The 26,393-nt window shown below is 50.7% G+C and overlaps 4 protein-coding genes across 7 annotated transcripts; 2 read left to right on the plus strand and 2 right to left on the minus strand.

The window, feature by feature from the left end:
• Positions 1-238: 238 nt before the first annotated feature.
• On the plus strand, positions 239-3,849 carry ubtd2 (ubiquitin domain containing 2). 4 transcript variants are annotated; one of them, XM_088279328.1, is made up of 4 exons: positions 1,217-1,473; positions 1,845-1,908; positions 2,540-2,776; positions 2,966-3,849. In XM_088279328.1, exons 3-4 carry the CDS (start codon positions 2,602-2,604, stop codon positions 3,406-3,408), a joined length of 618 nt encoding a protein of 205 aa, XP_088135454.1. In that variant the 5' UTR covers positions 1,217-1,473; positions 1,845-1,908; positions 2,540-2,601; the 3' UTR covers positions 3,409-3,849. The 4 variants fall into 4 exon arrangements, with proteins under 4 accessions (XP_088135451.1, XP_088135453.1, XP_088135454.1 ...); XM_088279325.1 differs by lacking the exons at positions 1,217-1,473; positions 1,845-1,908 and adding an exon at positions 239-1,081; XM_088279327.1 differs by lacking the exons at positions 1,217-1,473; positions 1,845-1,908 and adding an exon at positions 1,035-1,184.
• Positions 3,850-5,708: 1,859 nt separating this feature from the next.
• On the minus strand, positions 5,709-9,582 carry ublcp1 (ubiquitin-like domain containing CTD phosphatase 1). The gene is made up of 11 exons (XM_088278961.1): positions 9,382-9,582; positions 9,045-9,228; positions 8,864-8,955; positions 8,229-8,314; positions 7,973-8,088; positions 7,773-7,871; positions 7,662-7,699; positions 7,450-7,548; positions 6,976-7,092; positions 6,359-6,486; positions 5,709-6,253 (listed from the first exon to the last, which is right to left on the minus strand). Exons 2-11 carry the CDS (start codon positions 9,196-9,198, stop codon positions 6,226-6,228), a joined length of 957 nt encoding a protein of 318 aa, XP_088135087.1. The 5' UTR covers positions 9,199-9,228; positions 9,382-9,582; the 3' UTR covers positions 5,709-6,225.
• Positions 9,583-10,216: 634 nt separating this feature from the next.
• Positions 10,217-16,149, plus strand: LOC148320669 (RING finger protein 145-like). Its single transcript, XM_088278960.1, has 12 exons — positions 10,217-10,500; positions 11,784-12,013; positions 12,274-12,382; positions 12,453-12,544; positions 12,738-12,973; positions 13,049-13,224; positions 13,309-13,449; positions 13,561-13,743; positions 14,004-14,151; positions 14,264-14,386; positions 14,451-14,684; positions 14,820-16,149. The coding sequence occupies exons 2-12, from the start codon at positions 11,830-11,832 to the stop codon at positions 15,126-15,128; spliced, it is 1,935 nt and encodes a 644-aa protein (XP_088135086.1). The 5' UTR covers positions 10,217-10,500; positions 11,784-11,829; the 3' UTR covers positions 15,129-16,149.
• Positions 16,150-16,641: 492 nt separating this feature from the next.
• Positions 16,642-25,791, minus strand: crebrf (creb3 regulatory factor). The gene is given in 10 exon segments (XM_088278959.1): positions 16,642-19,896; positions 20,461-20,586; positions 20,661-20,734; positions 20,801-20,990; positions 21,079-21,276; positions 21,386-22,203; positions 22,205-22,414; positions 22,481-22,662; positions 23,343-23,977; positions 25,644-25,791. Coding segments are annotated over 9 exon segments (2,307 nt in total). The 5' UTR covers positions 23,733-23,977; positions 25,644-25,791; the 3' UTR covers positions 16,642-19,777.
• Between the last annotated feature and the right edge of the window lie 602 nt (positions 25,792-26,393).

Below are 26,393 nucleotides of genomic sequence, written 5' to 3' on the forward strand. Positions count from 1 at the left end.
GGACGGACGGGACAGAAAGCGGAAAACCACCTCTTTGATGCACCTTTGCCGTGTACTCTTTTTCCTTTCTCTGCATGCTTCTTGCCTGGTATCCAATTAAACATTTCAACATGTCAAGCGTGTGACTGTGTGTGTCGGTCAGCTTCTCCCAAAAGCACAACCAAACTTCATACACTCCACACTTTTTGAATATTTTTCTTTTTTTAAGTGCAGCCTCTGATCTGTACTTGAGTACAAACGTGCAGGCCAGATGCTCAGCACAGTTGCTCTCTGATTGGCTACATCCCAGCCGTGACGTCATCAGGCTGCAAGTCGATCGAAAGCCTGACGAGCCGCTCTGCCTCACTAGGCCTGAGAGAGCGTGCGTGTGCGCGCGCTGGCTCGGACACCAAGTTGACGATGAAAGTTCAGTCAATGCATGCACGCGCACGCACAAACGAGTGAAGCTGTGCAGCGCCACCTAGCGGCTGCAAATGTACCACTTGTGTTTAGTGGGGAAGAAACGAGAAAGTTCGTGCGAGTTGAAATGCTCGTCAAGATGATTTGTGCTCGTTCGCACAGGAGGAGAAGCGGGAGTTGCTGAAGGAAATGAGGAGAAAGCGAGGGAATGATGGGAGCAAGCGGGGAGGGAGATGATGAAGCAAGGGAAGAGGTGAGGTGCCGCTCGCTGCTCGGGAAAAAGAAAGAGACCAAGTGCCGGTGAGCACACGAAGACGCAAAGGTGTCAAGGAAGGAGGCGAGCGAACACAGGAGATGCGGGAGCTGTGGAAAGAAGGGAGGGCGAAGGCAAGGAGGCTAAAAAGCAAGCACATACAAAAGGAGGTGGAGGTGAGGCGAGTGTTTCGGAAAAACGAGAAGGAGGCATAGGAACTAGGAAAGGGCGCGAGTGAGAAGGAAGGATGCAAGGTTGCACTTGAGGAGACAGGGAAGGGCGCTGTGGGGACGCCAGGCGACGCGACGCAGCGCCGCGGTGGGGAGGCGAGCTACCTGGGCCTCCGAGCCGAACCATTCATGGGTGGCTGTGTGGGGAGCCAGCACGACTCCTCGGGCAGCTTGAACGACAACTCGGACGGAACCGGAGGTAACGTCCTTCCTTGCTTCCTGGCACCTTGTGGGCTCGTTTCGGCACTATGCGGGGAGGGTTCGTGTGGGCTCTCCTCCGGGAGGGTTCGGTTTCTTCCCAGGTGAGGCGGCAGAGGAGATCCGGAATGCGTGGCGTGGCGCGGCGCGGCGTGGCGTGGCGCGGCGCCTCTCGCCGGTCTTTGTTCCCGTAGCATGAGAAGCAGTTTAGCACGCTCATTAGCATGCTAACGTAACATGCTAGCAGGCTACCTGCGACGTGTTTTATTTGATTCTCACTCGTTTTCGAGCGTCGGCGAGCTCTCAGCTCTTTAGGGAGTCTTTCAATGGAAATGTTGCGGGTTGCACAGTTCTAAACTTGCCACGATGAAGTGTTTTAAGACCAAGTGTGAGGTAAGTTCAGAAAATGGCCAATCAAATCTTTTTGTGTCACACGTAAAGTATGTACACATAATATAAACAACAAAGCAATTTATTTGGTACATAATAATGGTTTTCCTGAAGTTCGAGTCTGACCTGAGAATTTCGGCTGGTACGTGTGGCAGGACTGAGCGCAGATTTGATTGGCTTAATTTGAAGGTTCCCCGACCGGATCAGCTGCATTAAGACACAGAAGTGGGACAGCTCTGGCGAAGGCTGAAGTGACAGCCCATATATATTGCAAACATAAATATCTCATTCCGCCAACAGTGATACAGTGACCCCTCTCTATATCGCGCTTCATCTTTCGCGGCTTCTCGTTTTTTTTTTTTTTTTTTTTACAGTGTCGTTGTGCTCCGTGTAGCGGCCCCTTGGATTTCGAATAAGGACGTAGAGGGTTTCAAAAAGGTGTGGATAATCTTTTATCTCTGAACAAGCATGTTCAGCATTCTGCACCATGAAAACTACAGAACAACACAAATTATAATAGTAGTTTCACAAAAAGTTCACATATCAATCATGTATAGACAACGCTCCTTTCAACTGAATGCAAAGGAATGAAGAAATATAAATGAATCAAATGACACCATTTCAATTTGCCATGCAACTCATAATTACAATTTTTAATATATTTCACATTTTACACTCTCCAAGGGCGCTAGTTAACACTTCCGACAGTCAGGCATATGTATGTGTATTTATTTCGGCACAATTTGTCATTGGTAAGGTATCTAACAAATACATATCCACTCGAGCTTTTGTTCAAGTGGCCAGCTCTGCGTTTCTCAAACTAGAAAAGATTTTGAGATTTTGCGTCTGACAGGAAAAATGTTGATGCTTTAGACGAACTGAGATATGTGAGCTCTTCCATCATTGACTGACGCATGCATGGGCAAGATGTGTGTCTGTTTTTTATTTTTGAAGGGGTTGGCAGAATAGACGCACAAATGAAAGTACAGCACTTGTGTGTCAAATGTGATGTCTTGCGTTTCGCTGTTCGGGTCACTAATCAACAAATGTGGGTCTTTGTTGTGGTCAGTGGCTCTGGGGCGGAACCAGCCGCTCAAGCGCGAGCGGCCCAAATGGAAAAGCGACTTTCCCATGACAGAGGGCCAGCTGCGCAGCAAGCGCGATGAATTCTGGGACACGGCGCCGGCGTTCGAGGGCCGCAAGGAGATCTGGGACGCGCTGAGGGCGGCCACCGGCGCCTTTGAGAACCAAGACCACCAGATGGCCCAGGCCATCCTGGATGGCGCCAGCATCACGCTGCCGCACGGTCAGTTGTCTCATTTGAATGATGATCTTATCAAATGAAAAAGTCAAATGTTGTCATTGGCCTCAAATGAGTTGAGACTTTGCTATTTGATACAGCTTTTGCTTTTTTTTATAAAAATGATCCTAAATAGGGCGACTTTCCTGACAGAAAAGTGCGAGAATGCGTTTTTCAAAACGTTTCTCTTTGCAGGCGCGCTGAGCGAATGCTACGACGAGCTGGGAAACCGCTACCAGCTGCCTCTCTACTGCCTCGCGCCGCCCGTCAACATGATCGAAGAACGCTCCGACGCCTCCGACCAGGACTCGGGCGGCGCCGAGCCATCGACGGACGCCGGCGGTGGCGGCGAGCGGCAGTTGCGTCTGCGCCTCTCCACGGGGCGCGACCTGCGTCTGCGTGTGCGCGCCACCGACACGGTGGGCGCCTTGAAGCGGCGCCTCCACGCTCAGGAAGGCGTGGCCGCCGCCGCCGCCCAGCGCTGGTTCTTCTCGGGGCGCCCGCTCACCGACAGGCTGCGATTGGAGCAGGTCAACATCTCGCGGGATTACGTTGTGCAGGTCATCATCAGCCAGCCGTCGGCAGGCACGACCCCGCCGCGCAGCCCCGTTGGCCAGCCCGCCCCCGTGGACGCGTAATGGCGGTGCGGGAACCTTTTGGATGTTCTGCTGGCTGGTTTAGGCACGTAACGCCTTGCTTGTCGCTACGGGAACGGCTAGCGCAAGAAAGACCAAAAACAAGATGGCGGATAGCGCGTGGGCTCGCTCCTCATGCCAAGTCTGGGGGACCAAATGCTGGAGCGAAAGGTCTTTCTTGTCGCTGGACTGCACCATCTTGATGGCGTGACGTATTTTCACTGAGAAGTCAACTTTTTTTAAATTAAAAAACATTTTCTTTGTACTCCTCCGCAATTTGGCCTTTCTTCCTTCCTTTGAGCCGAAACCTTTTTCCTGGGTTGCCTTGACATGCGAGTTGAATTGGAGCAGCAACATGCTCGCTGCTTCAAAAAACTCAAATCTCAACTCATCCTCACCATTGAGGTGATTGGAAAAAAAGTACAAATAAAACTATAAAGGCCACTTGATCATGTTTTTTTTTTAAAGAAGGGAGAGCAGACTCGACGATCAATATGCAACAAGCCTTTTTTTGTGTCAATTGAGTGGCGCCTCCTTGTAGATAAATATTTGAAATAGACGGGTGATTCTCGGATAGTGAGTGCGATGCTGACGGGGGCGCGTGTTACCCTGGGAAACATGCCTTTTTTTTCGGCGTAGTACGGCTGAACGATGTATGGTTTTGGAACCAAAATTGCAATCTCAGACGATCGTCAAAGCTGCTCTTTGTGCCCCTACTTCACGCAGCAGGTCACGCAATACTGATTAAAAAAAAGATCTTTTTCCCGGAAGTAATTTCTTTCCGCGCTACTTGAACGCTTGCGCCGCAGCAGTATGTGCTTTATTTGTTTTATATCTAAATCCGTGCACAGCAGCAGCAACGAGCTGCGCGATGACTCATAAACGCGCCCGATGACAAGAAGCCTAAATGAGGAGGCCTGAGTGTGCTAATCGCTAAAATGAATTACAGAGTAATAATTGCTTCGATGTACGTTCGACTTTTAACAGAAGTCTGACTCGAACCGCGTTTGGGCGGAGAGCCAGCAGCTATGAACAGAAATGTTGTTTTCCAACCATTACGTATAGAAACATAAAACAAGACGACGGCTACGTTAGCAACTTAGCAGCCGCTCTCAGACCGGAAGACGGAAACTGATGACGTCACCACGGCGAAGCGGTTCGACGTCAAACGTATAGTAAGTATTTATCATCTCATCAATATTTGCACCACAGAGTTCTGAGTTTCGAGATCCTCACAATAATAGCTCTCAAAATTAGATTTCTTATCAATTGAGCTTTGCTAAGGGACGTTTTATTGACATAATGTAACATCAATATACAAAGAACATGTACATTCGTACAAAATGTAAAAAAGAAAATGGTGGTGGGGGGGGCGCGAATTGTTTACTTCTTGGTGGGGGGGGCGTGACAGAAAATAATTGAGAAGCACTGAAATAGAGAGAACATCTGCTTTTACTTTGGAAAACATTTATGACAATCTTCTGACATGTTACGGAGCAAACCAGTCACTCGGTCGTCAGAGGATTTTCCTTTTTTTTAGTATGGGGTTGGAAACAAGCCTCGTTTTTTTTTTTTTTAATCTAATTCATCGAATACTTTACAAATAATTTTTTATGATTTGAAGATGAACAAAAGTATCTTAAACTCTAAAGTGCACCAGGAGCCGGGCAGAGGACAGAACAAGAAGCTGGTCCAAGTGTCAGGTGAGGCCATCCAGACCCCCCCAGCTGGAGGAGACCCGAGGTGCAAACTTCAGCTGCCACTTGAGCTCCAGCGGAGAGTACCTGGACTACACCCGGGTCCTGTTCCGGGTGCACCAGGACAAAGAAAAAGAGCAGGCCTGGAGAAGGTACGTGAGCAAGAGGAAGGAAGGGAGCGGTCGCCACCCTGTGTCCGGGAACGCCACGTGAAGCTGACCGGTCGCCAGTGCCTGTCACGGGGCGGCCGTGGCTCAGGTGGTAGAGCGGGTCGTTCCATTTGAGGGTCCAGAAAAGCCTGACAGAAAATTGGCATACAGACAAACTGGCTGCCAAGAAATCCAATCGAAAATTCAAGGAGAACACGCACACTTTGGACCCGTTTGTCACATGGAAGTTTTCCCACCTGATTTGTCATCTGCCGTTGGAAACAGCATGCCCGTTGTTTCTCGTTACTCGTACACCGAGTACAGTGGCAAAAAAGGGCGTTCTGATTCGGATTCTGTCTTCCACGTCATGTTCGTCTTTTTCTTTTTTTTTTTTGGAGCAAGCCCACCGATACTGGCTGGCGCGCTTATTATTTATCAATCAAATGAATCACTTGAGTTTGGGTACAAAAAATGTTTTTATTAATGTCATATTTACACACACACAGCCCTTCCCCCAACTGTTTCCACGGCAACATGTGACACAAACGTATTTTCAAAGGCTGCACTGGCTCGTTTTTTTGGTGCTGTTGCTACATCGTGTTGTGTCCTTGCATTGTGCTACTGCGTTTGTTTGTTGCCGTCGCTGTATCACACGTGTTGTGTTGTTTTTTTTTTGGGCTGCTGAATTGCGTTTATGTTGCTTCGTTGCATGCCTTGCGAAGTATGTTTGTGTTGCTACGTTCATGCTGACACACGCGTGTGTGTGTGTGCGTTTGTGTGTGGTCGTGGCGGGAAGCACCAGGTGACGAGGGCGGCGGTTTCTTTTATGTCATGAGACTGGACGCATGCAAACAACCCCCCCTCCTCCTCCGCGCACACACACACACACACACATTGCTTGTGAGTAGGGGCGGAGTTTGGCTGCAGAATTTTTGTTCTTCCAGTGTGTTGTTGTGATGATGTCATCATTGTGGTCAGTGAGGCTGCCTCTTAGACAGGTACCTACACACACACACACACACACACACACCCCTAGTTGTGAGCTAAAAAAAAGATATGACAAACTACTGTCCACTCGTGTGTGTATTTAGTTGGCGTTGGCGTTACCTCTCCCAGTGTTTGTGGTTGAGTGCGGTGAAGTCGTCCAGCGTTGCGATTTCCTTCAAGTACTCGCTCAGCTTCTGGAGCTCGCGGTCCTTCTCGCGGTTCAGGTGCGCCTTCATGAATGGCCGGATCTGTGTGCGCACACGCACATGATTTAGTCTGCCATCATACCTTGTCGCACTTAAAAAATGGAAATGCAATTCATCTGTTGCAGCCTCTCACAAAACAAACTTTTTTTTTTTTTTTCAAAAGAAAAATTGCACTTCAGGCCTTGTTTCGCTTCAAGTAAATTCGCTCTGACGTCCGTCAGCCTCTACGAAAGCAGAGCGATTTTCTTCCAAAAGAAGACATTTGGAAACGACCGCTTCGACATCCGAGAACAAATCGACTACATTTCGGCCAATTTTCTAATGAATGTCACAAATCAAACCGGCAGTTTAAGATTCAGCATTGGAATGCAATTTGAAATCCTGTCCTCTTTTTCAATTAAGGGATGACATAAAAATATGTACAATGAATTACAACAGTTGAATCGATGATTTAAGTCACCGTTGGTTGTGGATGTAGTTGTGAGTTAAAAGAGAAAAAGAGAAAAAGGCGGGTTAGCTGTCAGCGGCTACCTTGAGTCCGTTCTGCGGGTTCATCAAGAAGTTGCGTCCGATGTCGTCCAACATGATGGTGTTCTTGCGACTGTAGAAGCGCTCGTACTTTCCCCAGATCACGCCCAGCGGCTTCACCTGCGTCGCCGTTGCATGATGAGCAACACAAATATGGACACGCCCAACACATTTTCAGAACAAGCGCAATTGAATTTTTGACAGGAAAAAAAAAAAGGCCAATTTGGTGCTGAGCCATAAAGGCGTTTTTATCTCGTTATCCAAACTTTGACAGATTTTTGGGGATCACATTCCTAACCTTTTTTTTTTTTTTAAATCCGCTTACTTTGTTGTTTCCAGGTTGTTGTGACATTTTTTTTTTTTTTTTCTTTCTAATTTGTCTACTTTGTCTTGCGTTTTTCGTCTGTCTATGCTGGACGTGATGTCAGCGGAGGGCGTGCCTAATCAAGCGAACACGCATGTGGCCAAACAGCTCACCTCGACCACGCCTCTTTTGGGCGTGTGCACGGTGATCATGGCGGCGCTGTCCAGCATGAAGGTGATCTTGTAGTTGGGATTGTCAGTCACGCCCAGCTCCTGATGCGTGCGCGCGCACACACACACACACACACACACACACACACACACGTCATCCTGTGTTGCCATGTTTCTGCTCTTGATTGGGGGAAAGACGCCGAACGGTGACCGACCTTCATTTTGGCATCGATCCACTTCATGCTGGTGGCGGCTGCAAAAGGAAGAAACGCGTACAATGATGACGTCGTCTCATCACGGAGATGTCGCGATGAGGTCATACGTACACCAGATGACGATGTCGTAATCTTCGTAGGCTGACGTCAGAAACTCGTGAAGGTACGGCCTCATCAGCTCCTGACCGGTCTCGGCGCAGGACTTGTGGTCTACGCACACACGCACAAATAAACGTGCACAGCGACAATTCCACACAAACGTCCATTTACACGTGAAGCCACGCACACCGGAGGAGCTGGCGCTCGCTCACCAAACAAAGTGTAGTCCACGTCCAGGACCAGAAGTCTTTTCCCCTCCCTGGGGGAGTTCATCTCGTCCACTTTGTAGTCTTTGATGCGGCGAGCGATCTTTGCCAGGTTCTCCTCCCTACAAGTGCACGTCTTTGACTTTGCCTTCACGTTATCAAAACAGTGATGACCTTTCTGTCTACATTTGACGTGCGACAGCTAAATGCTCACACATGGGCGCACACGCTGGAAGCGAAGAAGATTTTAAGTGCGTCTGACCTGTTCTCCACTTCGATGACCTCCTCTTCGATGTCAAAGTCGTTGACCACGTCGTCATTCTCGGGCGGAGGGGCCAAGACCTCCTCCTGCACCAACCACAGCAAAACAAGTCAGACGGGCACAAGAAGAAGAAGACGGAGGAAGAGGAAAATGAAAACAGGCTTGCTACGCTCAAATTCAAGCTCTTTTTTGTACTTTGACCATCAATTTTCCAGTTTTTCACGAGGCGAAAACCAGCGTGAATCAATCCTGAGCCTTGTTGCTTGAGGTCGGTCGGACAAAGCCAAGCCGAACATTGAAGCGGCGTTTTTAATCGACCGCTCGTTTTTTGTTTTTTTTATTTTCACTGGGAAAGGATGAAGGAGGAGGAGCATGACGAGAACAAGAAAGATAATAGAAGATGATGAGAAGATGCATGGAGGAGAGTAGGATAACATGAAATCCAGGAGCTTGCAGGAGGAGAAGACGAAGAAGGCAGAAGAGGAGAACAAGAAGAAAGGGGGAAGAACAAAAGGAGAGGAGAAAGCGGACAAGGAGAAGGAAAAGAGAGCGAGAGGACAGACGAGGAGGAGGACAATGCAGCAGAGGAAGAGAAGCAAGGACGGGGTGCATGTGGTGCCGGCTCTGGGTCCTACCAGGCCCTCCTCCCTGGTGCCCATCATCATGATCTTGGTGTTGGGCTTCAGCTTGAGGGAGCCCAACTTCACTTGGTCCTCCGCTGCCTTTCCTGACGTCACAAGGCGAGAAAGGCGAGAACCGAGCGTGAACACGAGAACATCAATTCGGTCAGTCGGTCACGTGCCAGTTGCAGTTTACCTTTGACCTTGAGCCCGAGCAGTTTCTGCCTCTCGGGCAGCACGCCCGTCAGCGTCTTGATGGACTGCTTGAGGTCCATGACGGTGTCCTCCTCGCACAGGGACGTGATGGCGTACTCGTGGCCCCCCCACTTGATGATCACGGACACGGACATGGCTCACGCACGCGCACAAGCACACTCGCGCTGCGGTAGCACAAGGTGAGACGAGACGAGTCGCGTTGAGACGAGGCCGGTCGTGTTGATGTTTTTAGCCAAGGCGGCTAACTGGCTAGCCCGCCCGGCGAGCAAAGCAGGCGGCTAACCGCTAACATTAGCCGTGACCGGGATTTACCTCACCTGGCGGATGAGTTAGCACGTGATGCTAACATTAGACGCGGGCCAAACGGCAGGCAGGGAGTCCAGTCGCGTTGTCTGCTTCATTCGACGACGCGAGCGAGAAGGAGACGAGCACAAAAAAAGAAGACAGCAGCAGCAAATAAAAGCTTTTTCCTGGTGCGGCGCCTCCCGCCGGTAGTGACGTAGCGACAAAGACCCGTCTTCATGGCAACCGCGACGCGCTCGCCAAGTGGCCTAAAAAAAGAAAAAAAATTGACTGAAAAAAAAAAAAGAGTTCACTTGGGTTCACTTAATTTCTTAAGGTAGTGTGCGGAGAGCCAAAACAATATTGCCAGTTGTTCACATTAATTATACATTATGGAATTAATTCACTCGTTCTCTCCCAATTTGTATTTCTAGCACTGTAGCTGACACTTTTGTACGTGAGACATTGTTGTTATTCCCTTGCAGTCATTTGTATTTGACTGAATTTATTTATTCAACATTCTTTGCAAAATTCAGTTCAAACTACTCTCATATCGCTCAAGCTTGCGCTATGATAAATCGTTGCTACTTTTATGGAGAAAAAAAACAACACTGACCTTCTGGAAGTCGTTTATTTTCTTAGCCCCACACATCAAGGTCAAGCCCCCCTCAGAAATAATTCTGGCCAGATTTTGTTAGTGGATTTGTTTTGTTTCTCAGTCTGATTGTATCATTACTATTGTTGTTGATGCATTTCGTTATGCAGTCCTACATTGTTTTTTTTCCATTGAAATGGGCTCCAAGTTTGGGGAAGGAAGTGAACGGGGGGGGGGGGGGGGGTAGCTGGGGACTTGCGCGACTGGTCGATTCGTCGGATCGTCTCCAGGCAAGAACCAGAAGACTGGCAGCTGCGCAACGCCGCAGGGCGCATGCGCAGTTTCGCACTCCTGGCTGACGTTGGGCTGCTGGCAAACTGGCTGCCGACTAGGATGGCGTCCGGCCGAGATGTTGGAGACGCGCGGCTCGGCCGTTTACAGTGAGCTCGACGCGGCTCGGTTCGGGCCTGGCCCGGCTAAAAATGCTCCGAGCCCTCGCAGGGAAGCTCTCCGCCGTGGCTGTAACGAGCACTCGAAACGCCGACGGCGGCCTTCGCGCGTAAGTTGGACCTTGTCCGCCATTTTGAATTTGTCAAGCTACGTGCGAAAGCCAAAGATGCTTTTTACGCCGTATTGGCCTTCAAAGCGCCGCGGTAGCTGTTTAGTTTTTATAAATATAGAAATGTTTGGCTTTCCCCAAGTAGATGTTTAGTTGACGCACTTTCTTTGACATGGTAGCTAGCGGCTAGGCTAGCTGTTAGCTAAAGTAGCTGGCTCCCTGCCTGCCTGCTCGTCCGCCGCTAAGCTAAGGTAAGGTAAGCTAGGATAAGATAACCGAGCTAATTGTGGACAAGTACACGGTTTAAGTGATCACTATAACAACGGACGACCGCGGTTGTGTTACGTAAGAAGCACAGGCACAGACTGTTATTTAACAAAACGCCGTCATTGTTTTATTGTCGTGTCGTGATGGCGAGACGGCATCCCTTTGACGACAGAAGTGACAGTGTTGGTGCTCCGATAATGTCAACACAGAGCATCAATTTCATGAAGATTCTGTTGAACGAGTCTTTGTTCTCGCTTTTATTGTTTTTTATGGTGTGATGGCATTTTCTATCATGTTTGTAAACCCGAAGAAAATTGCAAATACCTGTCAGAAAAAAAAAACTCCATGCAATTGTTATCCTTAAAATCGGCAGCAATTGTGACCATTGTCCTCTGAAATCAAAGCAGATGTCGACAAATGTCTTATGGTCATTCAGCACAAAAGAAATTGGTGCTTGACTATTGTGAGACAGAAATTCAGAGAAGTTTGATCTTAATATGTACCTCTGAACAATCCACTATCAAAATTGTTGTTGCTAAATTTAATATTTTCTATGTGATGGATTTGATTTGATTTGATGAATTTTATATAAACAGAACAGAAATGAATATAGTCATAAATAAGACTTAAAAGGAAAGAAGAGGAAAAAAGGAATGTCATAAGCACAGTCTACATGTTCATTAGCGAGTGGGAAGAAGTAGAGAACTTGATCGTTGCACTTGGAATAAGAAAGCAGATGTTTACACGCATGCGCTTTATAAATATATCGATGTCGCAATATTGGCCCATGCAATATGCATATTGCAAAGACATGCAATAAATTTATTATGGAATTGTTTGCTTGTATGTTGTTTTTTTTTTCAATTAATGAATAAAATTTCTTTCAACGCCTGTCCTTCTATTTCATGAGCATTTGCTAACATGGCCTTTCAACTGTATGGCTTTTGTTCAACATTTTTGGTATCGTTAGGCAAGCTTCTCCCTCCTCACGTGCCTGCCTTGTTGTTGTGCCGCAGCGCCCCCTGCCATATCGTCCCATCCTAGTGGTGCGTGCGCGCGGCCATGGCGGTGAAGGAGCGTGTGGAGGCGGTGCTGAACGTGGGCCTGCGCGTGCCCAGCATCATGTTGCTGGACGTGCTGTATCGCTGGGACGTGGGCTCCTTCTTCCAGAAGATCCAGCGATCCGGCTTGTCCAACAACCCCCTCTTCCAGTACAAGTACCTGGCGCTCTACCTGCACTATGTGGGTCAGTACCACACGCATGTCCACACATGCTGCTGACAAAGGAGTTGATGGCACAACATGTAACATGGGCCAAGGTTTTGGCCCGACGCCAGCGAAATATGGTTTGACCTTTTGTGCAAGTTGATGTCAGTTGAGAAGCTGTTCACTATTAGGAGAAGGCAAGGAAATGTAACCGGAGGAATTCAGGAGGGGGGGGGCTTTTGTTTGGAGTTGCTCTTACGCGGTCGTCCTACATCACGCACACATTTGTGTCCGTTGCAGGCTACATCCTGAGCCTGGTGCTGCTTACGTTGCCTCGTCAGCACTTGGTCAAGCTTTACCTCTACGTGCTCACCGCACTGCTGCTCTTTGCCGGCCACCAGGTGTCCAGGTAAGCGCGCTCCATCGCACACGCCAATCACACGCGGCGCTTCAATGCATCCCACTGGTGTTGTGCTCAGGGATTACGTGCGCAGTGAGCTGGAATCGGGACACGATGGCGCCGTGTACCTGGAGCCGCTTTCCATGAACCGATTCACCACGGCACTCGTCGGTGAGAACGCGCAGCTTGCTCGTTGTGGGCCGCCCTCCAAATCTTGACTTGCGCTTTGCATCTTGAGTGCGTTTGAGAGTGACAGAGTTGCTTTTGTTGAGCGTGCGTGACGAGATCTCATTGTCTCTTTCAGTCCGGTTAACCAAACGTCCAACAAATCACTGCGTGTGCGCGTGCCCGGTGCTGTTCCCAGGTCAGCTGGTGGTGTGCACGCTGTGCTCTTGCGTGATGCAAACCAAACGGATCTGGCTCTTCTCGGCCCACCTGCTCCCCCTGGTGGCTCGGCTGTGCTTGGTGCCTCTGGAGACCATCGTGTTCGTCAATAAGTTCTCCATGATCTTCACGGGCCTGGAGGTCATCTACTTCTTGGCGTCCAACCTGCTGGTGCCGTACCACCTGGCCAAGACGGCCTACCGCGAGCTGGCCCAGGTGAGCGCGTAAATGACGCCAGCGAGCGAGGGCAGTGGGGCTGAGTTTTTCTTGGACTTGCGTGTGCGTGTGCAGGTGGTGGAAGTGTACGGGCTTCTGGCTCTGGGCATGTCCTTGTGGAACCAGCTGGTCCTGCCCGTCCTCTTCATGTGCTTCTGGCTGCTGCTCTTCACTCTGCAGATCTACTCCTACTTCAGCACCCGCGACCAGCCCGCCTCCAGGGAGAGACTCCTCTTCCTCTTCCTGACCAGGTGCGTGCCACAGCAATTCGAGTTGTACCCGCGGCAGGCCACGCATGACACTGTGCGCGCGCGTGTGCGTGTGACTCGGCGCAGTGTGGCCGAGTGCTGCGGTACGCCCTACTCGCTCCTGGGCCTGGTCTTCACCGTCTCCTTCGTCGCACTGGGCGTCCTCACGCTCTGCAAATTCTACCTGCAGGGCTACCGGGCTTTCATCAACGACAACACCATGCACAGGTGGGCCCTGCACGCGCGCTTTCAACACTTCTCCATCCACACACACACACACACACACTCACACGTGCCGCCAGAAGAGCTCGCCGTGCGACTATTTGTGTGCGTGCGCAGGGGCGTGACGGAGGGCATCACCCTGCTGATCCTGGCCGTCCAGACGGGCCTGATTGAGCTGCAGGTGATCCACCGGGCCTTCCTCCTGTCCATCATCCTCTTCATCGTGGTGGCCTCCATCCTGCAGTCCATGTTGGAGATCGCTGACCCCATCGTGCTGGCGTTGGGGGCCTCCAGGGACAGGTACGTTGAGCCGCGAGGTTATTTCATTCACCGAAACAAAAGGAAATAACTCAAACTCCGATTGAACAAACGCATTGGTAAACTAAATCCAATGAAATCATAAAACGAGCAAATATGTCTTTGGCGTTGAATTTAAATTCTTTTGATATTACTGGCGGGCGGTTAGAGACCAAATAAAAACTCAATTCAATAAAATGAAAATTGCCCAACTATCCGAGCCTCGGTCGCCGCTTGATCTTTGTTGTCGCGTTTCCCGCCAGGAGCTTGTGGAAGCACTTCCGCGCCGTGTCGCTGTGCCTCTTCCTGCTGGTCTTCCCGGCCTACATGGCCTACATGATCTGTCAGTTCTTCCACATGGACTTCTGGCTCCTCATCATCATCTCATCCTCCATCCTCACGTCACTGCAGGTGTGAGCCTCGAAGTGTGTGTGAGACTGCCGCGTGTTTGGTGCGTGTCACATTTTGGATGCATGTTTGGCAACGGCAAAGCCGCTACGACTGCGTGTGCGTGTGCGTTCAGGTGCTGGGCACGCTGCTCATCTACGTGCTGTTCATGGTGGAAGAGTTCCGCAAGGCTCCGGTGGAGAACATGGATGAGGTCATCTACTACGTCAACGGGACGTACAGGCTGCTGGAGTTCCTGGTACGTACGCACGCGCACGTATGCGCGCACGTATGCGCGTGTCACAGCGGCACATCTCCATCAGGTGGCGGTCTGCGTGGTGTGCTACGGCGTGTCAGAGACGGTGTTCGGCGAGTGGAGCGTGATGGGCGGCACCATCATCCTGGTGCACTCGTACTACAACGTGTGGCTGCGGGCGCAGCTGGGCTGGCAAAGCTTCCTTCTGCGCCGCGACGCCGTCAACAAGATCAAGAGCCTCCCCACCGCCAGCCCGGCACAGCTGCAACTATACAACGACATCTGCGCCATCTGCTACCAGGTCGCGTCGACATGGCAGTGTTGTCGCGTTGCGTTCGACACGCGCATTAGAGAGCGCGTTGGCCGTGGCGTTGACGCGTCACATCTGGTCGTGGCCGCGCGTGTTCCGGTGTAACGTGTCAACTTGTTCCCTCAGGACCTGAGCAGCGCCGTCATCACGCCGTGCAGCCATTTCTTCCACGCGGGCTGTCTGAAGAAGTGGCTTTACGTGCAGGAGACGTGTCCGCTCTGTCACGCTCAACTCAAGAGCCGGTCGGTCGCCGACGCCGCCCCGACCAATCACCCGCCTGCAGGACAGGAAGGAGTTGGCGAGGAGAAGCGGGCGAATGAAGGCGGAGCTGCGTCTTTGTCCCGTGCCGGTCACCAATCCTCTTGTGACGCGTCATCAGAAGCGGGTGACGAGGCCACGAAGAGCCTCGGCCCGAGCCGGCGTCCGATTGGATGATCTCAGATCATCGCAACGCAACTCGAAGACCTCGTCGATGTCGTTGACATTTGAACGCGCGTGTTCCGAGCATCCGCCAAACTATATCCACATTTTGATGTGGTGGACCTCACTAGTTCCAAAAAACATCCCGTGGAGATGTCCCGGTCGGAAACGAGCGAATTATTGGCAATCGTTGACCCGTTTCCCGACCGGCCAATGACTAGCGAGAGATTGAGTTCAGTCGACGACGACGATGCATGCTCGCTCGTGAATGTCTGCACGTTACCATGGTAACCAAAGCATCCTCAGCATCTTAGTTCCCCCGATGTGCTCCAGACTGGCGATGCCTTTTTTTTGGGACACGGCAAATGTTTCCAACGGATGCCATGACGACGTGTGACTTGACCTTTTAGACCCTGCCCCCCCGGCCCGTATGACGCGTGCCCCCCCCGGCTGGTGTGATCACTCCACTGTAAGGAGTAGGAGCAGCAGGACGCAGACGGCGCCTGCTACCTTTTCGCAGTGTTAGCGTTCAGAATGAATACATGTGCAATGAGCAATGTATGATGGAAACCTGACAGTCATTTTGTTTTTTTCTTGTTGTTTTTTTTTGTTTTTTTTAAGTGTCAACTTTGTTTTGCACTCGTCTTTGTGAAGGACTCAACTGAGGATGTTCAAAATGAGATGCGCCCCTTCATTTTGAAGCTGACCCAAAAAATAAAATTGAAACAAAATCCAAAAGCAAAAACTCGTGAGTCATGTCAGGTCCTCATCAATTTATTTTTTTTGCAATGGTAACGTCAACAAGCTGCAATCTTACTGGTCGGCCGCAAGCTCAGCTGCACGTCAATAATTTCGCGGGGCACTTTATTCGGTAGACGATGAAATGCCTTGGCAATAATGGGGGGGGTGAGGCTTATGTCACAATGTTGCATGCTCGTACTTGCAGTTTGCAGGACATTGCTGAATCGCACACGGAAAAGGGGAATAAACAAAGTTGAATAATGATTCAATTAAAAGAGATCACACTCAAAAGGTGCTCCAAAATAGTCACTTTTTGTTTGAATTTCAGCTGAAATGTTTTTTCGTGTGCTGCTTATGTATTCACCAAATAACACGCGTCTTTATTTTGTGGGTCAAAGCCTATTTGTGCGAAGAACACTTTATTGGTTTATTCAAGATTTTAGCGGGCAGTCCAATCTGGTTTATATATTTTCGTTGATGTCAATTCTGTTTGGATTTTGGCTGTTCGTGGGACGAACACTGAAAGTGGTGCGAAAAGTATTACAAAAAAATCTGCTGGGGTTCAGTGCGTGAAACAAAAATCACCCTCTGTCATTGTCCGTCTGCCCTGCGACGCTTCTGACCTCAGTCCAAAAAAAAAAAAAAATGCCTGCTATTTTTTCTGGGGCTAGTGTACGCGGTCAAAGCTTTTTGACTTGGGTGCTGTCGCTCCGCATTCAAAAAGGATAAACAAGGGCCACGTGTCTATGGGAAAGAACATATTGCACAGACTGAAAAAAAGAAAAAGTTAAGCTTCGGCATCAACGTTTATTATTTGACCAAGTAGCGTTAACACGTTAACACGTCCAAAGAAGAGAACAACATTTACTGGCGGGAATTCTCTCTCCTTTCTTTTCCCGGACTGGAAAAAAAATGCCACAGAGTTTCCATCTTGTCCCAACTCACACACACGCACACGCACGCGCGCACACACGTGACAGCCAGTCACTGTCAGTCAGCCGGCGGGCGGTTGTCACTGCCCACAGAACTGACAAAGTTTGCTACTTCAGTCAAGATGGTTCTGAGCCAAACAGGCTGAGCGAGTTTGAGTTGACGTTGACCGTGTAAGGCGAGCGCGTGGCCCGACTCGGCCGCGCGCTCGCCTTCTTTTATTGATTTGTTGTCAAAGGAGTTGAAGAGAAGGCCATAAAGTCCAGATTGAGTCTTGGTTGTTGGCGTGCCACATACAGTACAGTGATATAGAACTTCTAAGCCCTGCCCCCTCGTTAAGTCACAAGTAGAAATCAGTTTACAAACGCTAACAATATAGCATATAGCTCTCGAGGCTGTACATCACCCTGAAGAAAGTCAAAGCGCAATTACTTTTCCATAGGAAATCTCATCTCAAGGCAACGGAATCACCACGCCCACGCCCACCACGACGTAGAACCGGACGCCGGGCTCGCTCGGAACCGCGCACACCTCGACGGGCCAGGTCATAGACAGGCTCGGACCGAGTCGTGCGCCGCACAAAGTCACGGACCGGATGGGAGAGCGCACCGACCCATGTCACGGACCCCATCATAGACAGCACCGAGTCCGTTCAGCCAGACGGCAGACGGCACCGATCCGGCTCACGACAGCGACGAGTCAGGTCAGAGTCTGAGCCGAGACCACAGCCACGCACGTGAGAGACCCACGGGGGGCGGCCGATCGAGTGGCGCTCAAGTTCACTTGCAGCATTCGCACCAGGCCTTTTTAGCAGCAAATGGAAGAAAAATGCTTTTCTTTTTCACTTTTTTTTTTGTTTTGTTTTGTTTTTCGGACATAGTGCAATTACGTTAAACATATATAGTATTCTGGACATGTACATATACTCTGTGTTGGTGGAAATATATATATATATATATATATATATAAATACACTTTTTAATGTATATATTAGTGTAGACAACAAGCACACTTAACTTTGTAACTATTTACAAAAGGAGAAATGGGCGGGAGAGGAGGAAAGCGAGTCAAATAAGAATCTTGGATCATCATTCCCAAAGAGCACCAAGTTCTCCCTTTTTTTAAACGCAACCACACTGGTAAAAATATAAACAATTTCGATATAGCTCTATATATATTTGTTATACGTATATATGAGTAGCACAAGCGGCTGTTGAATCTGTCACGATGCAAGAAAAAAAAATTAAAATCAATAAATACAAATAAATCAACATTCAGCAACTGGAAACGTCAACTTGCTGCTTCCAATTGGCGGGAATGTGAGTTTCTGTTTCCGTTTCCGTTGGTGCTCGTTTCAAACGTTCAAAACTGGCGAGCCAGCACGCAGCTTCGGGACAAAAATAGAAGCGCAACTTGAGTTTTTTTTTTCTTTTTGCTAGCAGGTTGTCGAAACGTGCACGGACGTGTGAAATACGCGATTGACGGTGGAGCGGGCGTGCTTCCGACAGACACGCTCGCAACGTTTGCGAGCCGAGACGAGCGTCGCCTCTGACCTGATTCCAAACGTTCACCGGAGCGTTTTCTTTTTCCCTTTGGAGGGGAAAAAAGTGGACGAAAGTGCCAGCTTGCAAAGAAAACTTGAGATTCTGACGGTCACATCTCACGACAGAAATAAAAAGGAAAAAAAACATCAAAGCCATACTTTTTAAAAATGCACAAAATTGCATTTTTCCTCAAATACGGGCCTCGTTTTGTCTCATGAAGGCAAGTTACGTTTCCAGAATCAAAGGCAGAATCGGACAAGAACACATTTTGAAATTCACTCGTTCAAATCTAAATATGAATAACTTTTAAATATGTCCGCGTTCTCCGGACTCAATGAGTTTGACGAGCCCTGCCCAAGACGTCGCGAGCGTCTTCTCGAAGAACCGGTGACAAAGCGGCCGAGCGGCCATCCTTCATTTTCCCGCCTGTGCACATCACAAGACGCTCGCTTCAAGACCAGCAGCTGCAACTTTCCAAAAGACAGAATAGAACACGGGGCAGGGCATCGGTCGGACAGGGGAAATTTGGGTGACATTTGGAGGAAAAAAAAAAAAAGGTAGCTTATGGACTTAGCGCACTTAGCACATTTAGCTTGGAACGTGGACTGAAAAGAAATGTTTCGTTTTGTGGACCCAACAAGCTTCACAATTCCATTGGGGCCCCTCAATCCCCCCCCCCCCCCCCTCCCTCCCCATCCACGTCTACATTCAATACGGCGTTATGTAAGCTGTGCAAAACCTTACGTTGCCCGGCCGGGTCGCCATTTTGTAACATGTGTCTTTGGTACAAAACAATCAATGAAAATAGATTCAGAATGTGCAAATATTTCTTTGTAACGCAAAAAAAGCCTCGCCCACCCGGAGAGTACCAACAAGCAACTGTCTTCTATTGCAGAGGCCTCCCACACACACACACACACACACACGCACGCACACGCATAGAGTGACTCTGTGGCATCGCGCAAGCACAGATCTCGTATTTACGCACATGCACGAGATCTGTGAGCACGTCGCTTTCCACGCACGCACAAATATTTCTCCCGCTGTCACGCACCCACACACACGCAAGGCACAATAAATCGAATCGGATCACTCGGAACACGATCATCAAGCCACTCACGTCTACTGAAAAGGAGGGGGGTGGAGCCATCTTCATCTTCGTCCTCGCAGCCCGATTGGCCCCGCCCATGTAGAACTAGCACCAAACTACTTCCCGTTACGCTCGGAACATCCAGGCCTTTCCGGTTGCCGCGGCGACGGGATTTTATGCCATCGCGGCACAGCTGGCCTGGCACGTGGGGGGGCAGGTTAGATGGGAGGGGCATGAAGCCGGGGGCGTGCGACTACACGTGAGCATGAACGCCGTTTAGGAGGGGCATGCAAAGGGGGCGTGGCTATAAGGGGGACAGCGAGGAGCGTACAATGATGGCAAGCCTCCCGAGCACCCGTCTACATTTTGGAGGTGGGCACCCGCAGGCCCACCAGCCCGCCGGTGGGGTCGCCGCATCCCGTGTTCTCCAAGATCTTGTTGACGAAGTCCGAAGTCTGCCCGGCGACAGGCGGCGACACTGCCGACACAAACAGGAAGTGGATCCGACAGCGATGAGAACTCTCCTAATAATAACGACGACGACGCGCGGAATTGCGTGATCAAGCGCGATGCGCCGGTGGTGACGCACGAGTTTGACAATTGGACTCAAATGTTTCCGTCGTGCTTTTTACGCCAACAGAACTTGTGACTCGTAAGCTTTGAGCGTGATTATTGACGCAGAGTTGCATTTGGAGTTTCTCGACCGAATTTTGCGCTCGCTCTCAAAACGTTTGCGAGTTGGCTTGCGCCTTGAAGGGGGTGCGGCCTCGTGAGCGATGTCAGCAGCTGACCCAACTTTTCGGAACGGTGCGGTCCAAACTTTCGAAAGAATTCCACGCAACTATTTGCGACTAGAAGTGAAAAAAGTGCCTTTGAGAAAGATTGAAAATGTTTTTGTGAAGGCAATATTCCTCACGGACGTTTGCTTTCAGCGTACAGAACGTCGCCAAACAACTCATTTTTGTCTCATCTGATGACATTTGAGGCGCACGAGTGCCGGCGAATCAAACGGAACGTCGCAACGGGCATTTGGGGAGCTCACCGAGCTTGTCCCGGATGATCGCGTCCAGCGTGTCGCTCATGCCGGCGGCGGCGGCGGCGGGAGACGTCTTCTCTGCGCGGGTCACGATCTCCTCCTTGATGGCGTTGATGACGAGCAGCAGGCGATCTAGGCCAAGATGGCGGAAAGACGCTCAGACGCAGGTCGGACGGACGGACGGACGGCCGGCGGGGCGGACGTACCGTACTCGGTGCTGAGGCCCCACAGCTTGACCTTGTTGGCTTCGTACTGCGCCTTCTTCTTCAGACGGCAAGCCCTGCACGCAAGCGTGCGGTGAGCGTGGCGGCACGTGCGCATGTGCTGGCATGGGCGCGTGCGTTACCTGGACGCCAGCTTGTTCTTTTCCTTGCGCGACCACGGCCTGGCGGTGAGCGGCAGCTCGCTGACGGGCGTCAGCTCTCCGATCACCTTGTTGAGTTTTCGCAGCTCGGTGCCGATCTGCAGGAGCTTCCTCGGGTTGGGGGTCAAGTCCTCCACGTCGGTGCGCCGAGACTTCTTCAGCATGTACTTCCCTAAAAGCGCACGCAATCCGGACGCGGCCCACCATGTCGTGTGACATTTGACTTTTTGATTTCTTTCTTTTTTTGTTGTTTTTCTTACCGTGCAGAGGTCCGTTCTTCTGGTACAGGTTGCTGGGCAGAGTGTGGCGGTCCCACTCGGAAGGCTTCAGCAGCCGCTCCTGCTTGGAGGGCGTCAGCTGCTCGCTGTACTCCCAGAAGTAGCGGCGCTTGGCTCGCTTGCGGCTCGACACGCCCGGCGCCAAGTCCGTCACGTCCTCCAGGAGGGACACGTCGCAGCCTGCCAGACCAAAATCAGGGATGGGTAAAAAGAAAAAAAAAAAGGATGAGGAAGTGAAGAAGACAAGAAATCAAGAAGAATGTACGCGCGTTCGTGCGCGTGTACGTACCAGGCTCGGAGAAGGCGTCGCTCATGTCGTCCTTGTCGGCCTCGTAGTCTTCATCTTCATCTTCCTCCTCTTCCTCGTTGTCAGACAGCTCACGCTCGCTCCCGAAACCTTCGTCGTGGTCTTCGTCGTCCGGCTCCAGCCCGTCGCCCTCCTCATCTTCCTCCTCCTCCTCCTCCTCCTCCTCCTCCTCTTCCTCTTCCTCCTCCTCCTCCTCCTCCTCGTCCTCGTCCAGCCGCGAGACGCTCCTGCCGGCCAGGCGGCTTTGTGTGAGGAACAACGAGTAGTTGTGTTCTTCTTCTTTGCTCTTCGTCCCCTCACCTTGGTTTTCGCGCTCCAGCCCCGCCCCCGCCCCTCCAGGGTGGCCAGCCTCTGAGGGGGCGGGGTCAGTGTCTTTAGGCGCAGGGGCGGCGTCGAAGCCGCAGCCGACGGGAGGCGCCGGCAAAGCGGCGTCGGCCCAAGTGGACGGCACCTTGCGGCGTGGCGGGGGCGGGGCAACCTCCGCCCTCTCCAAGTAGGCCTGCGAGGGGGCGTCGGCCTGCGCTTTGTGCACCGAGTCAAAGTTGGCCGACGGAGCCGCCATCTTGGACGCCCGTGCCGGGCCTTTCCCCGAGGGGGTGTGGTCCCGGGGGGGGACGCGCAGGTGGGCCAGGGTCTTGGTCATGGTCTCGGTGCTGGACGGGACCGGCCGGGTGGCCTTCTGGAAGCCCTCGGGGTAGTCCGGTAAAAGGCTCTCGGAGGGGCGTGACGAAGAGGCGCAGTTGGCGGAGGGACGGGTAAGGCCGGCGCTCGACGCCGGCAGCGGCGCTCGCTTGGCGGGGGGGGGGCGGCGGCGGGGGGCCGGGAGGGCCGGGCTCGGCCGGCGGGCACAGGGCCTCGCACACGGGCTGCGAGTCCTCGCCGTTGAGCTGAGCCAGTGTGGGCGTCCTGCCGATCACTTCCTCGTCCTGGTACGGGCTCGAGAAGTCGTCCAAGCCCAGGAAGTCCACCTCCTTCGTGCCCCAGATGTCGCAGCTGGCCAGACGCGTGTATCTGAACGCACACGCACACGCACTTTACAGCCGCCGGCGGATCGTTTTAAGGTTGAACCCGTCCTACCTGGTCAGGTCCTCCCAGTACGAGTCCCACCGCTCAAAAGCCGAGCCGCCGTGCGCCGCGTCGCACTCTCCGAGCGCCATCATCAGCTGTTGGTCGGCGCCAGCGTCGGAATCCTTGGCACCGTCGGCCGCGCCCACATCGCCGTCGTCATACGGACTCTGTCGGTGACTCATGTCTCTGTCCTTGGGGGGGGGGGGGTAGTCAGAAGGCAGGACATTTAGTGCGCTCCGTGACTGGTGTGATTGCCAAGCGACCAATCAGAGGACAGGAACACGATGTCGTGGATGAGGAGTCACAGGAAATTGGTTTGTCGAAGAATTGCTAAAACAATTGCAAAGGTTTTAGTGACTGCAATGATATTGTTGTCCCACGTTGTTTTTATTTCACGGCAAAAAATAAATAAATAAATAAAGCAAGAACTTTATTTGGCTGTGTGTCTGCTTTTCATGCTCATGCGTTTGACTTTGGAAATTTGTTCTCGACTGCGATGCCGAGATGGCTGTTTTTTCGTTTTGATGAATAGTTTGGAAAAAGCCGCAAAACATGAAGCCCAAACTTTTACATTGTCGAATACGACCGATCAATCAAGTCGATAAAGATTTTGATGAGTCATCTCGAATTACGAGAGAAGCATTTTGATGTCGTGGACCATTCAATGAACTGAAATTCAGTTTTGGAAAACCAGGTGGCCGTCGTTAATGACGCCTTTGCTTTTGCACATTTACTAAGGAGCGGATCAACGAGTCCTTTTTGTAACCCGAAGTCGCTCCCCACCCAACGCGATCTTTGACAGCTGCGAGGCAGCATGCGACATGCCGAGCAGAACGGAGCGCGAACGCGGCGGCGCCGACCCTTCACTCACCAGCTCGTACATGAAGTCGGGGTCGGAGGTGTTGGCGAGCAGCTCGGTGCTGGTCAGCGCCTGGTCGGCGAAGGAGAAGTGCTGAAAGTCGTCCCCAAAGGGAGGCTCCATCCCACTCACGCTGGGCTGCGGCACACGCGTTCGCACGCCAACATTAGAGCGCACCGTTGCAAGCGCGAGCACTCGCTCAAGTGCTCGCCAAGCGAAGCAAATAATTTCAAACGCCGTCATCAACCTTTTTGTACACAGGCACTGCGTTGAATGCAATAGTGACAAGTAAAGTGCTTTGATGAGGTGGTGTGCCTTGGAGGGGCGAGCTGGAGTCAAGTTGACGAGTGAGTGAATGGACGCCACCTTTGGCCAACAGCAGCTCCTTGTGAGTGTTCTCATTCTGCATTTGGGCCTCCGCTTGTTCCGTTCAATCAACTTAAGTGCGGCTCGCCTTGGGGCATGCCAGCTGTCGCCATAGCAACAGAAACACCCACCTGAGGCATCGCAAGACGCAACTTAGCGCTCCAGCGGTGGGGAACCTCTGGGCCCGGTGTCCAGTCCCAGCGGTGTGACGGCGGTCGGAGGGTGAGGGGGAGGGCTGGGGACTCGGTGCGGTGACTCCAGACGATCAAATTTAAGATAATCTAATAAAAAGACAACAATACAATCAGAGAAGAAAACTCACATCCAAAACTTAATTGGCGATAAAAAAACATTGTGATCCTTGAGCGGTCGTCATCGTGAATGTTTTGATGGCACGCATCTTTTTGGTGATGCTTTCCAAACACGTGTGGTTGAGGGGCATTAACTTGGAGATTTATGATAGATCGATTAAAGAAAAGGCCATGATTTCAATTTGAGAGTGAAGAAAATACGTAAACAAGTTGAAGATGATTCACTTTCGGGTTTGGTCCAAAACATCTGTCACAATATCAGACAACATGTTTGCAACTGTCCTTTTTTTTTTTTTTTTTAGAAAGAGATGAGCAAATTGAAATCTAATTTAAGACATTGCTTTTAATACACTTCATTGATTAATTGGGGAAAAATCAACAGCTGATTAGATAAAAATAATTGTTCGTCGCAGCACTGGTATTAATGTATGTAATAAAAGAGATAAAAGTCAACTTTCATGAAATATGCAGTGAATAATATACGTCATTATTTCTTTGTTATGGAGAGAAAAAAATCAACTTTCACATCCTGACAACAAGTAGGGTGATGCGTTCAAAGACAAGCCAATTTTCAACCGTCGAAATATGAGAAAAGTGGCGACGAAGAAAATGTGGCGCGCGCATTCTCGCGCAAGAGAGACAAAGCCTCAACCTAACGAAAGGCGTCCACACCCACGTGACGTCGCCTTCCCATTGGTCGAGGAGCGGTGGGGGCCCGCCTACGTGCTCATCCTATTGGCCGAACGCGCCGTCAGCGGCTGAACGACGAGCCCGCCTTCAAGGTGCGTTGAGGCTGAAGATAAACAAGTCGAAGGCCTGCTAGAAGCCGCCTGGCTGGCCTACATTCGAATATTTCGCATTTTTATGGCCGCAAACGAGGAAAAATCTTCAACAATGTTCGCACACCAAAACAAAAGTCAACACTTGAGCGTCAACCAGTGCGAAATGCGAAACGCTTGCTCAAAAAGTGCTCGAAGAGTCACTCGTGAAAAAAACAAAACATAATGATCAAGTTTCCTCCCAAAACACGTCCGCCTTCTTTGCGTTTGCACGAGAAAACAAAGCGAGTGAACGCGGAGGGAATGTTCTAGTATGTGTGTGAGTGTGTGTTGGGGGGCGTGTACCGTCGCAGCAAATATCAACGTTCCACGCGATCCACGACCACTTGCAGACACGATCGAAACGAACGTGCGTGCGCGTGTCTGTGTTGAGTCCAAAAGTGGCCAATGTCTTGTTACGTCACTGATTTGCAGCACATCGTGCCCAGGAATTAGACGGGGACCCATGCTAGTGAAATGCTCACAATAAAGATGATGTAACGCTCCAATTGCGTGGAAACCTTCAAAGGTTGTTTGTTTTTTTTTAGGGGGGCAGGGGGACGCTGGCCAGCTGCACACACCAAAACAACCGCAACTGAGCAAGCACGACACAAACGCCTCCATCCGTGCCTCCTCCTCCTCTTCGTCGTCTACTTCTTTTTAATCATGTTTTCCGCCGTTTAATTGCGGAACAAGAGGAGGAAGCGGCGGCGTTAGCTAGCTGTCATGCTAGCCACCGAGCTAATAATCCTCCGCGGCGGGCGGCCGAAATCTCCAAAGCGCAAAAGCTTCGCTCGGTGCCCGCAAAAGCATCTCACCACCGATTCACTTCCGGGCGGGCGGACCGCGCTGTCGTCCGGCACGCAGGCTCGGTCCGGTCTCGTGGTTCGGTTCGGTTGGCTCGCTCGCTTGTTTCTTTCGTTTTGTCGCCGTGTTTGCTGCTCGCTGTTTTGTTTTGTTTTGTTTTGTCGCTTCCTGGAAGGCGCGTGACTGCCAGACCACGTGGTAGCCGGTTCGGCCAATGGGAGCGGCTCGATCCGCCTTCCGCGCCAGAAACACGATTTGCGCACATTCGAAGAAATTAAGACTAAGAATAATTATAAAAATCATAAAATGGACAACACAACAAATTAAACACATGGACCTTCTGTAGGCCCATTGGCTCGTTAATTGCTACATTCCACATGATTTCATCTTTATCTTATTATTTAGACGGAGACGAGAATACCATTTTGACATTGAAAAAAAAAAAAAAAAAAAAAGGGTTCGATTTATAACGACCGGAGATGGATTTTAGTCCGGCCCACGAATCGGAACGGGGTCTGAGCTAATTTCTTTGAATAAGGCTGGAGGGTCGAGGCTGGAGCAGTACCGAGAATGTGGCCGCAGCGCAAAAAGATTCAAGTGGTCAGCTTTGTCAGTTTGCTTTGATATGGCGCGCTCCAGAAATCGGACATTTACTGCTGGAAGCTAAGAATCAGAACATTTGCACAATTTGAAGTTCATCAATGACTTGAAATGATGAATCGCTAATCAAAATAGATTTGGTCATCAAATCTCTCATCTCG

This window comes from Idiotropiscis lumnitzeri, chromosome 17, assembly GCF_059441095.1.
Source record: "Idiotropiscis lumnitzeri isolate Australia: NSW breed Sydney's pygmy pipehorse chromosome 17, RoL_Ilum_1.0, whole genome shotgun sequence".
In the NCBI taxonomy this organism is placed as follows: domain Eukaryota; kingdom Metazoa; phylum Chordata; class Actinopteri; order Syngnathiformes; family Syngnathidae; genus Idiotropiscis; species Idiotropiscis lumnitzeri.